Genomic DNA, 17,697 nt, shown 5'->3' with positions numbered 1-17,697 from the left:
TAATCGTTACGGTCCCTGATTTTTTTTAGTAAATTCTTATTTTTAATGCATTAACCTATGAAAAACTATACAATACGTGATTAAATAAATAAATGTTGAGAAAATTTTCATATGTGCTCTTTCCGCTACAGTGCAATACACAATCGTAATTTACTATTGCTACAAATTGACTTTTGTGTAAATCGGTTACATACTTATTTTTGTATTGCAGTGTTCTATTTTCAATTCCCAGTTCTATTTAATTTTTATTTGCTTACAAATATGTATAACTACTTATGCTTGAGTGTGTGTGTGTGTGGTGCATTTAGAATTCCGTGTGAAAACTATTAGCCGTATCTATCATTTTTGATGTAAGGAAAATCTCTGCATTCTCAGTTAACTGAAAAGAGAAGGAATTGTTTTTGTTAAAAAACTAAACCATTTAAATCCTCCTACTCCTCATCACTCACCTCATTTAAAGTCAGTCGCCCATCTTTGTTCTCATCACACAAGCTGAAGAGCGTCGCCGCCTCTTGTAGCGCATAACGTGGCGTCTTCGGATTTACATAGTTCAACAACTCCTCTCTATCCGCTTTGCCATCGTTATTCTTATCAATTATGCGCTTAAATTCCTCCCTTCTCTCCACCACCGTTTGTGAGATGAGCGATTTTCTGCGCAAATCTTCATCATCATCCACATTCACTTCGGAAAACTCTTCGATTGTCAGCTGATCATCGCCATCCTGATCGAATTGTCGCAACAGATCGTCAACTAATTCGAGTAAATTTGATATACTCGATTCTGGATGCCGAAACGAGAGATATTCATCGATTGTCAGACTAAAAAGATCGGTGCGCGCCGCTTCGGACCAACGCGCCTTATCGCGCATCATATCTTCGCGCGCCTTCCTATTCAATGCGGTGTGTTTGATTTCGTTGTGCTCATCAATGTCTGCCTCCGTCATGCCGTGCTCTTTGAGAAAGAAATGATGGTATTCCTCCCATGTGATTAAACCGTCAGCGGGCGCTATGTCGACGCGCTGAAATTCGCGTGGATTATTTTGTATTGCCTCCTCAATGTGATCGATGATCTTTTGATTGATATATACGGCGAGTTCTTGGATTGTCAACTGTGAGTTGTGATCGCGATCGGCACTAAAGGTAAAGAGGAGAGTAATGAAAGTATCTTGGGTTAGTTCAGGCAGTATTTAGGTATACAAAATAGAAATAGGGAGTTACAACACTAGGAGGCTTCCCATTGTCTGACGAGACGCGACTGCTATTAGAGAAAAACCTATTTTTTTGATGGTGCTCGAACTAAGGACCCTGAACCTATCGAGTGGCCACGGCAGCCGCCACTCATACGAGTACAAAATAATAATTGAAAATATAGAGGTAGTTATGTAAATATTGCTGCCGTGGTAATTTTCCCCGGGAACCCAAATGACTTAAAGACTATTTAGCCATCTCAAGCGGAGATGGGCGAAAGTCAAGCAAAATTTTTGATTTAGTTTTGGCCAAGCTCTAATTTGCTGATAAAGCCTTCTCATACATCTTTTATTTGACTTATTATCGTTAAAAAGTCTGATTAAATTTAAATTGACTTTTTACAGGTGGCAGCCCTCTTTAGAAACATATTAAAAATAAAAAATTCTTATACCGTTTCCGATTGACATCCATATTAAAACTTTTTCTACTTTTGAAACAATGAGATTTAACTTTTAAGCAGGTGGCAACCCTCTTCAAAATATTTGTAAAATAAAGCTTTCTGAAGCCTGATTCGTTTGCCACTCATACTGCAGTACTTGATTTAACTTACAAATAAAATTTAATTTTCCTTTTTAAATAGGAGGCAATTCTCTTAACAATGTTTTCGTAATAAAGCTTTTCGTTTGGCATACATATTGTAAAATTTCGATAAACATATAATCTAGAGTATAACTTTCTTTTTTGAGCTGGTGGCATCCCTTTTAGAAAAATATGATGTAGGTTTATTCAGGTCATGGGCTATCTGTATGCCAAATGTGATAAAAAAAAATTCACACACCCACTCACAAACTTTCACATTTATGTATACCATTAGTAGGAGTTTATTTAACTTTTTATTTAAATTTCTGACAATATATTAAAATATTTAATTTAACTTATTAATTAAATTGTTTTTAACTTTTTTAACAGGTGGCAACCCTCATAAAGAATATTTCGGAAATAAGTGGTTTGGAAAGCCCTTAGGTTTGGCACCTACATTGTTGTGCTACCTCTCTTAACTTATTAATCAATCGATTTTAANCAATGAAAGTATCTCGGGTTAGTTCAGGCAGTATTTAGGTATACAAAATAGAAATAGGGAGTTACAACACTAGGAGGTTTCCCATTGTCTGACGAGACGCGACTGCTATTAGAGAAAAACCTATTTTTTTGATGGTGCTCGAACTAAGNTAATGAAAGTATCTTGGGTTAGTTCAGGCAGTATTTAGGTATACAAAATAGAAATAGGGAGTTACAACACTAGGAGGCTTCCCATTGTCTGACGAGACGCGACTGCTATTAGAGAAAAACCTATTTTTTTGATGGTGCTCGAACTAAGGACCCTGAACCTATCGAGTGGCCACGGCAGCCGCCACTCATACGAGTACAAAATAATAATTGAAAATATAGAGGTAGTTATGTAAATATTGCTGCCGTGGTAATTTTCCCCGGGAACCCAAATGACTTAAAGACTATTTAGCCATCTCAAGCGGAGATGGGCGAAAGTCAAGCAAAATTTTTGATTTAGTTTTGGCCAAGCTCTAATTTGCTGATAAAGCCTTCTCATACATCTTTTATTTGACTTATTATCGTTAAAAAGTCTGATTAAATTTAAATTGACTTTTTACAGGTGGCAGCCCTCTTTAGAAACATATTAAAAATAAAAAATTCTTCTACCGTTTCCGATTGACATCCATATTAAAACTTTTTCTACTTTTGAAACAATGAGATTTAACTTTTAAGCAGGTGGCAACCCTCTTTAAAATATTTGTAAAATAAAGCTTTCTGAAGCCTGATTCGTTTGCCACTCATACTGCAGTACTTGATTTAACTGACAAATAAAATTTAATTTTCCTTTTTAAATAGGAGGCAATTCTCTTAACAATGTTTTCGTAATAAAGCTTTTCGTTTGGCATACATATTGTAAAATTTCGATAAACATATAATCTAGAGTATAACTTTCTTTTTTGAGCTGGTGGCATCCCTTTTAGAAAAATATGATATAGGTTTATTCAGGTCATGGGCTATCTGTATGCCAAATGTGATAAAAAAAAATTCACACACCCACTCACAAACTTTCACATTTATGTATACCATTAGTAGGAGTTTATTTAACTTTTTATTTAAATTTCTGACAATATATTAAAATATTTAATTTAACTTATTAATTAAATTGTTTTTAACTTTTTTAACAGGTGGCAACCCTCATAAAGAATATTTCGGAAATAAGTGGTTTGGAAAGCCCTTAGGTTTGGCACCTACATTGTTGTGCTACCTCTCTTAACTTATTAATCAATCGATTTTAACCTTTTTAACAGGTGGCAACCACCTCAAGGATATTTTCGAGATAAATCATTTTGGAAACCCTTTAGTTTCACACCTAAAATGTTGTAATGTTTTATTTAACTTAATTATTAATTGATGTTAACTTTTTAAAAAGGTGGCAACTCTCTCAAAAATTACCTTATACTTATGCTAATCCAGATTATAACTATCTGTGTATNCTACCGTTTCCGATTGACATCCATATTAAAACTTTTTCTACTTTTGAAACAATGAGATTTAACTTTTAAGCAGGTGGCAACCCTCTTTAAAATATTTGTAAAATAAAGCTTTCTGAAGCCTGATTCGTTTGCCACTCATACTGCAGTACTTGATTTAACTGACAAATAAAATTTAATTTTCCTTTTTAAATAGGAGGCAATTCTCTTAACANATACCGTTTCCGATTGACATCCATATTAAAACTTTTTCTACTTTTGAAACAATGAGATTTAACTTTTAAGCAGGTGGCAACCCTCTTCAAAATATTTGTAAAATAAAGCTTTCTGAAGCCTGATTCGTTTGCCACTCATACTGCAGTACTTGATTTAACTTACAAATAAAATTTAATTTTCCTTTTTAAATAGGAGGCAATTCTCTTAACAATGTTTTCGTAATAAAGCTTTTCGTTTGGCATACATATTGTAAAATTTCGATAAACATATAATCTAGAGTATAACTTTCTTTTTTGAGCTGGTGGCATCCCTTTTAGAAAAATATGATGTAGGTTTATTCAGGTCATGGGCTATCTGTATGCCAAATGTGATAAAAAAAAATTCACACACCCACTCACAAACTTTCACATTTATGTATACCATTAGTAGGAGTTTATTTAACTTTTTATTTAAATTTCTGACAATATATTAAAATATTTAATTTAACTTATTAATTAAATTGTTTTTAACTTTTTTAACAGGTGGCAACCCTCATAAAGANATAGGTTTATTCAGGTCACGGGCTATCTGTATGCCAAATGTGATAAAAAAAACTCACACACCCACTCACAAACTTTCACATTTATGTATACCATTAGTAGGAGTTTATTTAACTTTTTATTTAAATTTCTGGCAATATATTAAAATATTTAATTTAACTTATTAATTAAATTGTTTTTAACTTTTTTAACAGGTGGCAACCCTCATAAAGAATATTTCGGAAATAAGTGGTTTGGAAAGCCCTTAGGTTTGGCACCTACATTGTTGTGCTACCTCTCTTAACTTATTAATCAATCGATTTTAACCTTTTTAACAGGTGGCAACCACCTTAAGGATATTTTCGAGATAAATCATTTTGGAAACCCTTTAGTTTCACACCTAAAATGTTGTAATGTTTTATTTAACTTAATTATTAATTGATGTTAACTTTTTAAAAAGGTGGCAACTCTCTCAAAAATTACCTTATACTTATGCTAATCCAGATTATAACTATCTGTGTATTAATTTACATACATATGTAAAGTAGGAACTGGCTGAGGAATTGGCGAACCGCGCTTCTCAGGCCTGACACGGTCTTCTTAGGCAAAGAAGGAATGATCTATAACCCCTGAAAGGACTGATTACGGGGCACAATTCATGATGACGAAATATGGTCACCATAGGCATCATCGAAGATCCACTGTGCACATCTTGTTTGGAGGATAAGGAAAGTACAGGGCATTTTCTCTGCCGCTGTTCGGCCTTCGCCAGCCTTAGGTGGTACGTTTTTGGATCGGATGTATTGATATTGGGCGAGATACATTCTCTTTTCCTCAACTAACTGCTAAGATTCATAAAGGCGTCTGGTAAGTTTGCAGATGAAATCCCACTCCGCCTATACACACCTTTTCCTCTAAATCCTGTGCATAAAAGCGTTAACAGTTATTAGTTGAATTTGAAATGCGTTTTCAAAATTATACCAATTATCTTTGTGTATTTTCTCTTTGGTCCTGAGTATAGTTCTTGGTAATGTAAGCCGTTGTAATTCAGTTGTCGCAAAAAAAATTGCAAATTTTCCATTCAATTAACGTAAATTGCCGCTTAAAACTTTTTAACTTAGCCACTAAAAATAGTTAAAGCTCTGCCTGGCTGCTTGCAAGTAAATATCTTTGGTAAACTTCATTCAACCGAAACTAACTTTCGACTGCTTACATATGTATATACGAGCACATACATATGTACCTATACATACGATGTATGTATGTAGCATAAATGTAAAATACTTTTAAGTTTATCACAACTTTTTGTTAAACAGCTCATTTTACGCCCACATAATCCGTGAAAGTGTTCGTGCACGAACGTGTATGTACATAGAGACCCAACAGTAAATCGAATTAGTTCAGAACTATGGCGGACCCAGCTCACCGAGAGGCAGGCGCTGGTTCTCGATCCATTCCAGCGCAACCAGATGAAAAATTGGTTCGGTTCGGTTGAGCGGTTGGGACCGTTTTTGAATTTTTGGACGGGTTCGTCAAAGCGGTTTTTTGGTCTTTGAGCCGAGGTTTCGGTTCGGTTCAACGCTTCGGAAAATAACACAAAAAAAAGCGCAAGTTTAAGTGTCAAGTGCCTGTCAAATGACATTTGATATTACACATGGTAAACAAACGTGCTAAATTTATCTATTGAAAATTGGTTCAAACGAACCTTACGAAAAGTGGTTGGGTTTTCGGTTCGGATCAAACATTTGTTGAAAATTTCGGTTCGGTTAATGGTTCAGTTAATTAATAGAAAAATGGCGGTTTTCCGCTTCAAAACCGGTTCGGTTTAAAACCGGTTCACATCCCTGGTCACGCCCAAAACAAATTCCGCAGGAGATGCCTTTTAAAGTTTTTTTTCCGATTTTGTATGGGTTGACTTACTAAGAACTCTCCGTAAGAGCTCTCTATGGCCGGCACTGGTGTAGATCAGCGAAGATCAGAGAGAGATTGAAGTACTTACTACTTCGCAGCTTTTACCGCCTCTATTAGAAAAAGCTTTGATGACAGCGCAATTAGCAAAATGTGAGTTTCAATCGCTTTGCTCAATGCAGTTAACAAATTCGAAGTGCGGAACTAGCGCTTACTGGGCTGTCTTCAAATGTTTCTGCCGGATATATGCACTGAGTTCCCTTGTATGTAGGTATGTATTGACCGCTTAATATGTAAGTATGTAGTTGTATGTATGCTTAGTAAAAAAGTTGTAGAAAATTTAAACTTTTCATTTGCTTCTTAATGGTATCAAGACCATCAAGTTTGTTTCTACTTTTTGCTGTTGCATTTCTCTAACCCCGAAGTGTTACAGACTGTCTTTGCTCTAAATTCTGACGCATGAAATGTTGTGAATTTGCATTTTAAATGCCGCAGTGCAGCTTAGCGAAGAACATAAAGTAAAGATAAGCAAATATGTTACAACATAAATAGGCGCATATGAATATATGAATGAGTGTGGATATACAAATGTACCGAAATATAACACTGCAGTGAAATGAACCACAATATTTTAGAATTTTTGTGACTATAAAGAATCGTATGTNCAACATAAAGTAAATATAAGCAAATATGTTACAACATAAATAGGCGCATATGAATATATGAATGAGTGTGGATATACAAATGTACCGAAATATAACACTGCAGTAAAATGAACCACAATATTTTAGAATTTTTGTGACTATAAAGAATCGTATGTACGTCTATCCTACGTCTATATGCTGGAAATAAATATTCTACCAAAGTTAAAATAATATTAATGCTTAATGGTTTACATTAGTTTAACTTCCCTTATCTTAAAGACCATCGAAAAATTGCTGGACCTACATATTAGGGATAAGCTGAGACACGCAACTCCAATACACAACACTCCGTTTACGTATGTCAACGGTAAATCGACAGATTCTGCCCCAAAGTGTTTGGTTGATAAGATCCAGAGGGCCCTCGATTTTAAGAAGGTTACTTTATGTGCTTTCCTGGACATCGAAGGGGCTTTTGATAATACCACCTATGAATCTATCTCATGGGCACTGGTCCAACGAGGCCTAGATCCGCCAACTGTCAAGTGGATCGACACCATGCTCTGTGAGCGTGATAGCAGATCGTCTATCGTCTCTAGGCAACAGCTCCGTGAATAACAGAACCACAAGAGGGTGCCCACAGGGAGTGTTCTTTTTCCTCTACTTTGGGCTTTCGTCGTGGATAACTTCTTAACCAAACTGAAGAAAGTGGCTACGATGCTGTTGGTTATGCGGACCACCTAGTTAGTATTGCGAAGCGAAAATTCGGAAACACTTTATCAGACGGTATGAGTGCAGTTCTGAGCGTGGTATTATACTGGTGTGCTAATGAGGGCCTCCGCATAAACCCGCAAACGCTGTTCTGGTACCGTTTACAAGAGCGGACAAGCCGAACATTAGTTCGGTTACCCTTGGATGAAACAGTGCTTGAATACTTTCACGAAGTTAAATATTTTGGATTTACCCTAGATAAGAGACTAAGTTGGAATTCCCATCTAAAGAACTCTTAGCAAAGTCACCCAAGCCATGTGGGCCGGTCGAAGACTTTTTTCGGCCGAACATTGGGTCTAAACTCCAAACTAATAGAGTGGCTATACCGAACTATAATCCATCCGATTTTAGCTTATGCCTTTATAGTCCAAAGGATGGCTTTACTGTCGGTGACAGGACCAATGTGAACGTATCCAACCGCAGCCTTAGAATCGCTCCTAGGCTAGACCGCACTCCACATTTTGGCCAAGCAGCAGCTTCGAAGAATTTGCAAATGCAAAATTCTGACAGTACAGGAGTGGGCGACAGCAGAGCAATTTGTGCCAGACTGAACCTTGAAAAGAGTTTAAATGGCGCGTTTCTAGTTTTATTTTACGATAGCCAGGCGGCCATAAGTGCCCTTTCCAATAGGACGATCACCGCCAGGCTCGTCAAGGAGTGCTTTCAACTCTTGTCAGCAAGGAACCCGGTATTACTATGCCGGGTAACGGGACTCTGCGGAATCGTGGGGGAACGAGGCCGCCGATAAATTGGCAAGGGAAGGCTCATCGTCTGTACTTGTGGGTAAACTTAGAACGCAGTAAGTATTGGAGAGAGTAATCTTTTCGCTAGGAAAGATATACATCTTCTGAACAGAACCGATAACAAGCTACTTGTTGGCTATCTGACGGGTCATAATCACCTGCACTTTCATATGCACCGGATTGGTGTGTCCACAGAGACGGACTGCCGTATATGCCTTAAAGACGAGGAGACGTCGGCATTGGCCAGACTAAGACTGCAATGCTTCAGTTATTCCATAGTCGATGCCCGTGAGGCTAGAAATTCGTCTATCAAGAAACTTTTACCATTTATAAGGGAGGCTAATAACATCTTGGGCTGTCAGGGTTAGGAACCATTATAAAGATACAAAAGATCTTCCAGGTTGCGGTGTCCCTTTCTGTTACACCCAAAATATTTACGTTACATTATTTCCAGGCGTATACCTTGAAAGGCGGTAACTATTTTCCATAGAAACAAGCTGGGCAACTGCTGAAAACGAACTCGACTGTTTATTCACCTTCCTCATCTCTGTAACTGCTGCAATGGGAGTATATTCCTAATCTCGAAGAGTGTCTACCAAATAGCCAATGACCGGTTACACAAGCCATGACAATTTTATTCGCATTCAGAAGTAGTACAAATAAAAAAAAAATCAGTTGATATAGTTTGGGATTTTTTCGAGTTCATTTCAGGATTCGTTCGGGGTCATTTAAGGAGTGGTTCGGGAACAGTTGGGCCTAGTTTTGAGATCATTTCGGGTGTAGTTCGGGGCTAGTTCTGAACTTTTTCGGCACCTTTTCGCGTCTAGTTCGGGACACAGACGTTTATACATCAAAATTGATGAATGCCTGGTACTGACGCTCATTTTAGATAAGACCTTTTCGCTATATACATTAATTCATATTGTTATGTGCGCTTTCTCGGACATAATAGCCAACAATTTCAGACTAGAAAGTATTTTAAATTTTGAGTGCAATTTAAACAGATTGTGCAACTACTTTGCAGAATATCAAACCTGTGAATTCTACGCGATTTGTAGGTAGTCCTAAATGGATATTTTACCACAAACGCAATTACTTGCATAAATACATATATGCAGATACGAAAAGAAACAAGTTACGCTCAAATGCCATACTACCCATACATACAAAGTTACAAAGGTACACAGATTGTGGCCCACGAAAAACCACAAATACATATTTTTACTTTCTATTCTACATTTCCACCCCTATTATTCTTTTATAAATAGTTTAAATAGTGTTTTTGCCATACTTACAGCATGAACGCCCAAATTGTTGAATTTGAATATGAATAAGTTCATACACACAGCAGTTGTGCCATCGCTTGCCTGCGGCTTTTGTGGAACAAATTAAAATTTAATTCCGTTTAGCATTTATAATCAACAGCGGCGCGCGAGAGGTTGCCCCAAACTCAGTTGCTATTAAATGCTGTTGATTATTCACGCAAAGCGAAAATAAGTTCGCAAACGGAGAAAGTAAATGAAAAAACAAAAACAAAAAACAAAAACAGAAAAGTAATGTTAAAAATGTTGCTGGGACGCGCAAATACATAATAGGTACCTCTTGATAGGTTGGAATGCAGAACACTCATACGCCGTGTACGCCAAAAAAATGCAGATTAAAATGCCAGCAAATACTCACACTCACAGAGCTTTCAAATATATTTTTGCGCAGCGTCTACTAAATACCTTATATTTGTTGGTATATTCTCACCGGTTGTGTGTGTGTGTGTGTGTGTGTGTGTGTGCAAAAATGACATAATAATTATGTGCTCACACTCCCGCAGTGCACAGCCACAGCACTTTACCCACACCCCGCTGCTACCGCCCCGCTCGTTATGTAGGGAATGCCAGTGTATGCATGTGTGTGTAAAATAGAAAATCACTTGGGGAGCTTGTGTGGTGTGTGGTGTGGTTGCGTATTGTTGTGTGTAACCGCAAACTGTAATAGTTAGGGGAATAAATCGGCAACTAGCGGGAATACTTACTTACACCCAAACTGAAAATAGTGGTAGCGGGTGGTAGGGTATGCGAATTCGCGTTCATCGATTGCAACTCATACTCAGCGATTTGATTTTTAGCCGTGAACCAAAGTGGCGCATATCGTTTTTGCCACAGCTGCTATTCCAGCGTAGTTTTTTGCAATGCAACGCGATATTTGAAGTACGGATTAAAAAGTTAAGTGCGTTGGTTGAGTGGTGTTTTGGGTGGCTACGTACTTAGAAGTCGGGGCAATGAGTGTTAGCTTGCGATTCAAATATGTGCAAGTTTTAGAATGATTACTAAAATCATTAGTCGCTGGATTTTCGATTTGTTTAGTTACTTTTTTTTTTAATACCAAAACTCACAATTAATTGGCTCTTGTTTTATACCAGCCGAGTAACAATAGAGACATCATACCTCAGTGTTACGCTCCGTATGAACTGTAGTCAAAAATTACAGGGTGTCCTAGACCACGCATTCACCCTCTCTAAAATGGTGGGAAATGGTTTTTATTGAATTACAAATATGACTACCTATCTCACCGACTTCCGGTTTAAACTGATCGGAAGCTTATGTTTTAAAATTATTTAGACATATATGTTTTTACTACTGCTTCGGATTTTGAGGACAGCTGAACGTAACTTTTTAGTGAAACTTTCTTCTCGGAAGTGTCTTCGAACTTCAATTCGCCCTGGGCTTCATAAATGAGTGAAAATGTTTTTATTGCAAATCGAAAAAATATGAATTACTAAGTCGGGGATGCTCCATTGGTCGTATTACTTGACTTCTGCTTTCGACCGAAAGTGGAGTAAATTGACCGGAAGTCATTTTTTTTAATACGTATGTTCGTCTGTGAACAAAAGTACATACATAACTTAAGTCGGAAAATTTTTCCTGGAATGGACTTCCGCTTAATAGAATGGAATTCTGGTCAATTTAATCCACTTCCGCTCGAAACCGAAAATCGGTACTACCACCAACAAAGCATCGCTTGAAGGTCTGCAGCGGCCACCATATTTTTCAATACATACTGGCAAGTAATCATGACCTCGTGCTAGTAATTTCAGAAATGACCTCTAATAATGTCAGTACTAACTATTATTATGTCCCTCAGTCGCAATATTTTTGCAAGTACAGTAGTCGGTTTGGTGGAATGCTGAGCTAGGAAAAGTTAGATCGACGTTACGATAGATCTTTATAATTAGACTTAGTGCTGTTAAGGAATTATTTGTTAAATTTTGGAGATCACTAATAAGGCGCCACCTTATACAATCATTCTCTTAGGTACATAGTTATTAGCTGGGTTCTTGGAAAGGTAGCTTCTTATTTCCTGATAGCCTTCTGTGGCCGTGCCAGAATCTCAAGTTGCTTGAGACCTAAGTCTCCATATCTGCGGCAGCAGCAACGCGATGCTCTACATAATCTCAACTATTTCTGCGTCGTTGGTAGCAAAGATCACATCTTCAGCAGTGGTACGAAAGTATTGGAGGATTAAGTACCTCTGCTCATTTATGTCCGAGCGATGCGGCGTTTCTTGTCTTAGTAAAATTTAGGGTGGAGCGCGAAAATTTTCAACAGTGATTATAAGAAACATTTTGCTTCTTCTAGCTCGATAGTCTTACAAAAAAGCTCCCTTGCCCTCGTTTTTGGTGAAAAGCTCTCTATACAGAAAGCACTCGCGTGCCAGTCGAGAGATCCGCAGTCGAATCTTCGGGCAGCGGCTTTTTTCTTTTATAAATTTATTTTTATTGTTTTTAATCTAATTTTCCTTTAACATTTTTAAAAGAAAAATGGAAATCTATATTTGTATAATTTCTCTTCATTTTTAGAGACATTGTGTTTTCATATTTTCATATTTTTATCTTTTATTTTTTTAATTTTTTTATATTTTTATTATTATATTATTGTTTATATTTTTAGAAACTTATACTGTTTTCTCCTTTTCTTGATTATTATTTTTTTCTTATTTTAATCATTATTTTTTAAAACTTTGAGGTTATGTTATTAAAAAAAATGTTTTCACGTCTAGAAACTTATTTTATGTTTCTTTTTGTTTTTTCTTTGATTTTGTTTAATTTTTACACTTTATTGTTCTAAAAAGAAAGTTTTTAGCCTCATTTAAGTTTTAGATACTTATTATATAACTTTTTATTTTATTATATTACTCTTTTTTTATTAAATTTTTGTATGAAATTTTTAGACTTTTTTTCTTTTCTTAATTAAATGTTTTGTATTATTTTAATTATTATTTATTTTTTTAATTTCCGGATTATGTTCTTAAAAAAATTTTTCAGGTGTAGAAACTTATTTTATATTTTTCTTTTGTTTATGTTTTTTCTTTAAAATTTTTATTTTGTTAAATGTTTACACTTTATTGTTCTAAAAAAAACATTTTTTTGTCTCATATGAGTCTTAGATACTTATTATATAATTTTTCATTTTTATTAATTTTTTTTATTTAATTTTTTATTGTTTCAAATAAAAAATATGTCATTTTAATTGAATAAAAAAATGATTGTTAAAAGGCGAACTGAAGAAACAAAAAAATCTTAACCACCTTCTAGCCATTCATCTCTGTTCACTGCCTTTGTGCAATCGTTTGAAGAAAATAAAAAGCATTTATGTACGTTCTTGCCAACTTGCTGCTGACTACCAAACATACTGACAAATTCCTTATTGATTACAAAGATAAGACCACAAAATTCTTCCACAGCAATTTGTCTGGATTTCGTATCTTTTATCTATATTAATGATACCATTTAATTAACATTAATCTTTTCTTCTGCACCATTCGTTGCTCTCGTTTTCTTTTGTGTGAAGAGTACAAAGAAATAAAAAGGCGAAAAAAAAAATTAAAATGGAAATTGAAACAGAGCACCGTCCAACAGATGCCCTTGGCATTTGAGGTGGTAACGCCACTCGCTACTTGTTTGGTTCGCTTGTCTACTTACATATCAATGTACATTAGGATGACTCACCAAAAAAACAATTGTGGGTTTTCTACAGGAATTATAAAATCGAACCTGTTAATTTTTCACTTTTCGTTTCCCTGTATTTACTACGGGCGAATGAAAAATTTTTGGGTGATTTTTTTGCGGGCGAAACTGCCTTAGATTATGTTTTGAGACTCCCGCCAAAATAATTCGGAAAAATATTTATATTTTATTATTTTATTTACACAATTTTTCAACATTTTTGTATAGATCTATATAACTTGAGGGGAATTTTTGGACAAAAATATTTTTAAAAACTAATTTATTAAAAAAGAACACCAGATTTTTGGATATTTTCACGCAAATATAAATATTTTTCCTAAATATATTTTTGTGGTAGTCTTAAAATATAATAAATTTAAAAATCCCGATGGAAATCCGTACCGATTTTTCATTTGCATAGAAAGTGATGCACCCTAATGCACATCTCAATATACATATATAAATGCATGTATTTCCACAAGTGGCAGTGCCAGTGGACCACCCACAAGGCGGTACTTACCGTTTTAATACCTTCTCGAGAATTTGTTTTTCGTTCACGGAGCTCGCTGCTAAAATAACAGTTTCCGGTTCGCTAGATTTGCTGCCAGCTCGCCGCCGCATACCACCGCGTTGCACAGCGCCAGCTACACTATTAGCCACAACGGTACTAACACCAACCGCCATGGTGCTATCCCCGCGCTCTTCCGCTTCTTTGCCACGCCTTAGCATTTTCTGTTGCTGGTACGTTGTGGCCAGCGCAGCTTCCGGCGGTGTATTCAGCACATTATTTCCGTTCGCTGCGCTCGACTGCTCCGCCACCGATGTGGGCTGCTTCAGCTTCTTTCGCTCACTCCTCTTTTGACTTGCTCGTTGTAGTTTTTCTATTTCTTTGCCTACTTCTCCTGGCTCTATTGGATATTTGTGTGCATATTCTTCTGTTTGTTGCTGTAGTTGTTGTTGTTGTTGATGTTGCGCTGATGACGTCCGACCATGCAACTCTGTACTGCTGCTGCTACTACTCCCCACCGATTTGAGTGTGTAGTGCAGTTTATAGGTGGTGCCGTGCAATATTAGCCCAATGAAGAACATATAGAAGAGTATGGCAATAATGGTGGACCAACGGATCCAACGGAAAGTCTTGCTGAGTTTACTGACAAGCGGTGACATGGTCAAGTTGGTAGTTTTATTGTTGTTGCTGGCAGTGGCTAGCAGCCACACGATTTGTTTGATGAGCGTCGCAGCTGTGCTGTAACCGGTTTGGTTTGTTGTTGTTGCTTTTAGTTTTTTTATATNGGTTTTTTTTTTTTATTTTCTATTCAAATTTTTTATTTGTTTTCTTTTTATTTTTCAGACACTTCATCACTTTTGCANGCTGTTTCTATTAAAATTAAAATTTGTTTCTAATTTCTGAGCCTTCCAGCACGTTTTTGGTGGTTGTATTTTTATTTTCTATTCAAATTTTTTATTTGTTTTCTTTTTATTTTTCAGACACTTCATCACTTTTGCCNTTGTTGCTGGCAGTGGCTAGCAGCCACACGATTTGTTTGATGAGCGTCGCAGCTGTACTGTAACCGGTTTGGTTTGTTGTTGTTGTTTTTAGATTTTTTAAATAAAATTTTTTCTGTTGCTTTTTGGAATCGGTTGCTTTGTTGTTTTTGCTGTTTCTATTAAAATTAAAATTTGTTTCTAATTTCTGAGCCTTCCAGCGCGTTTTTTGTGGTTTTTTTTTTTTATTTTCTATTCAAATTTTTTATTTGTTTTCTTTTTATTTTTCAGACACTTCATCACTTTTGCAGTTGCCCGGCCTGCAAAAGCTGCAATGTTGCTGACAAAGCTGTCACTGTCACTGTGGGATGTTGGCTGCCGTTTTTGCTGCTACTGTTGCTGTTGTTATTGTCACTGCTAGCTTTTATTGTTACAACTGGTATTGCTGGTGCAATTTTTTTTTGTTTGGTTTTGTTTTTTTGCTTTTTTTTTAGTTTTTCGAAACTTTTTTTTTTTTTGTGTGGTTTTTTTTTTTTTAGATTCTGCGTGGGACACTCTAACGTCGCTGCTTCGACAAAAAAGCGGGCCACAGAACGCAGCGATTCGTAAAACTAGAAAATCACAAAAACTAAAAATCACAAGAACGTGACACTCACCCAACCTACGCTGGTTGTTGTTGTTGTTAGGAAATAGTTGCAGTTGATTTTTTGCATTAAAATTTCAAAGTTCTTCTGAGTCAATATGCGCTAGGTGTTTTTTCGCTGTTGTGGTTTTGAGAACTTTAGTGCTTTTTGTTGTTGTATTGCAAGTTTTTTTTAAGTGACGTTTTCATTACACATTTGTTGCTGCATGAATTGGCGCTGTTTTTGCTTTAAAGTTCATATTTACATACATACATACATACATACATATATAAGTACATATGTACATACAATTGTCGATACATAAGTACAAATGTTCCTCTATTTTTTTGATGGTTTTTACTTTGTAGTATTCAGAGTAATTTTACATTCGTTGCAACATTTTTTTATTTCACTTTTATTGATTTTATGCTCTAGAATGATAAAATTCTCATCGACAAGTTTTAAGAGATGGTTGAAGTGAGGTGAGTTGAGGTGAGCTGAGTTGAAGTAAGTTACGGTGAGTTGAGGTGAGGTGAGTTGCAGTGTATTAAGGTAAAATGACGTGAAATGAGTTGAGGTGAGGTGAGTTAAAGCGAGTTATGGTGAGGCGAGTAGAGTTGAGGTGAGTTGCGGTGTATTTAGATGAGATGAGGTGAGGTGAATTAAGTGAAGGTAAGTTATGTCGTACATAACAGTTTTGGTGTTTCCATTCTCAAAGTTTTACAGCTTACTCCATAAAGTTTGATACTATTCAGGTTGAAAAAAATAAAGATCAAACATGATGAAGTTAATAAAAAAAATAAAAAATAAAAAAAATCGATTTTTTAATGCAAACATGTTTTTATTTTAAACTATCTCACTCTCATGGAAAGCCAAGGTAATTACACACATTTTGATACCTTAACTGATTTTCTCCGACAAATAGTTTATTAACTGCAAACAATTAAAAAAAGATACTTCCCCGTGAGTTCAAAATTTCGGGAATTTTTTTTTCCAAATCTTCGAATATCATGACGAAATAAAAAAATAGGTGTCTGCTTTTTTTTTGATAAAGAATGTAAAAAAATATATTTCACCCCCAAAAAAAATATTGAGGTGTAAATATTGTATGGAATGACCCACATACAAAATAACAGTTTGAAATTTATCCGAAGTATGCATAATCAGATCATTACGGAGCATAAGTTTGATATTCCGAGCTACTCTCAACCTGCTCGGAAATTTTTTCAGTTTGTACTTTGAGTGAAGCAGAATGTTCGAGTATCTAATACCTTATTGGTTTATGCCCCATCATGACAATAACCTGTTTGTTTTTTGTAGCCCCGGCATTTAACTATACGGCGATTGCATTCATATTTAATGTAACAAAAAGTGGTGTTTGTCCACAGGATGGTCTTCGATTTGGCTCAAATTTGGCACGCAGCCTAATTTGATATTAAAACTTACAGAAATGGGCTCACAGTTTTCTTTTAAATATTATGGGCGTGGCTAATATCTGTAAAACAGCCAAGTTGAGTCAACAAAATTCCTTATTAGATCACTATTTCTTACTCTATCGCCAGCTTAGAGTGAAAAGTTGCAGTGAAAAACATGGTTTTACTTTTTTGGTGTGACTTAAAAAAAATCGTGGGACGAACTTTTGTTTTCATACGAATCGAAAATTTGAAGTTTTTGTTTTGAAATTCAATAGAAAATTTAAACATTTTGATTCGTCCGTCAACAAGAATACGGTACCATATCTTCTAAACCCTTGGAGACTTCGTCTCGGAAAAAATGTTACCTCAAGTGTGGTCACATACTAATTTGGATTAAATCGGATCATTGCATCATGAAGAAATTAACGGTACTCTTAAGTTTTTATGTGAGAATTGAAGTGGGTTGTGCTTTTTGCTAAAAATTACTTGCTATTTAATATGCTTTGGTAAAAATAAATGTTTGAATAGGGATCGTAATTTTAAAAATTATTCAGATGGTAATGTAATTAGAGCAAGAAATAGCGAACTTATGAAGAAATTTGTATGGCCCAACTGGACTTTTTTTGTCGATATTCGCATCGCCCACAGTTTTT

At 35.7% G+C, this 17,697-nt stretch overlaps 1 protein-coding gene and 1 long non-coding RNA gene across 2 annotated transcripts; one reads left to right on the top strand and one right to left on the bottom strand.

Annotated features, from left to right (window-relative positions):
• Positions 1-288: 288 nt before the first annotated feature.
• On the bottom strand, positions 289-15,172 carry myd (stromal cell derived factor mayday). Its single transcript, XM_017633448.1, has 4 exons — positions 15,134-15,172; positions 14,042-14,813; positions 450-1,134; positions 289-379 (listed from the first exon to the last, which is right to left on the bottom strand). Exons 2-4 carry the CDS (start codon positions 14,686-14,688, stop codon positions 305-307), a joined length of 1,407 nt encoding a protein of 468 aa, XP_017488937.1. The 5' UTR covers positions 14,689-14,813; positions 15,134-15,172; the 3' UTR covers positions 289-304.
• A 49-nt stretch (positions 15,173-15,221) lies between these two features.
• LOC108377187 (uncharacterized) lies at positions 15,222-16,377 on the top strand. Its single transcript, XR_001849304.1, has 2 exons — positions 15,222-16,211; positions 16,252-16,377. It is a non-coding gene; the product is annotated as an uncharacterized LOC108377187 (long non-coding RNA).
• The last annotated feature ends 1,320 nt before the right edge of the window (positions 16,378-17,697 follow it).

The sequence above is a fragment of the Rhagoletis zephyria genome, unplaced genomic scaffold (assembly GCF_001687245.7).
Source record: "Rhagoletis zephyria isolate East Lansing unplaced genomic scaffold, Rhagoletis_zephyria_1.1 Rzeph_scaffold_11634, whole genome shotgun sequence".
Lineage (NCBI taxonomy): Eukaryota > Metazoa > Arthropoda > Insecta > Diptera > Tephritidae > Rhagoletis > Rhagoletis zephyria.
This window is presented reverse-complemented; position numbering and strand designations above follow the sequence as displayed.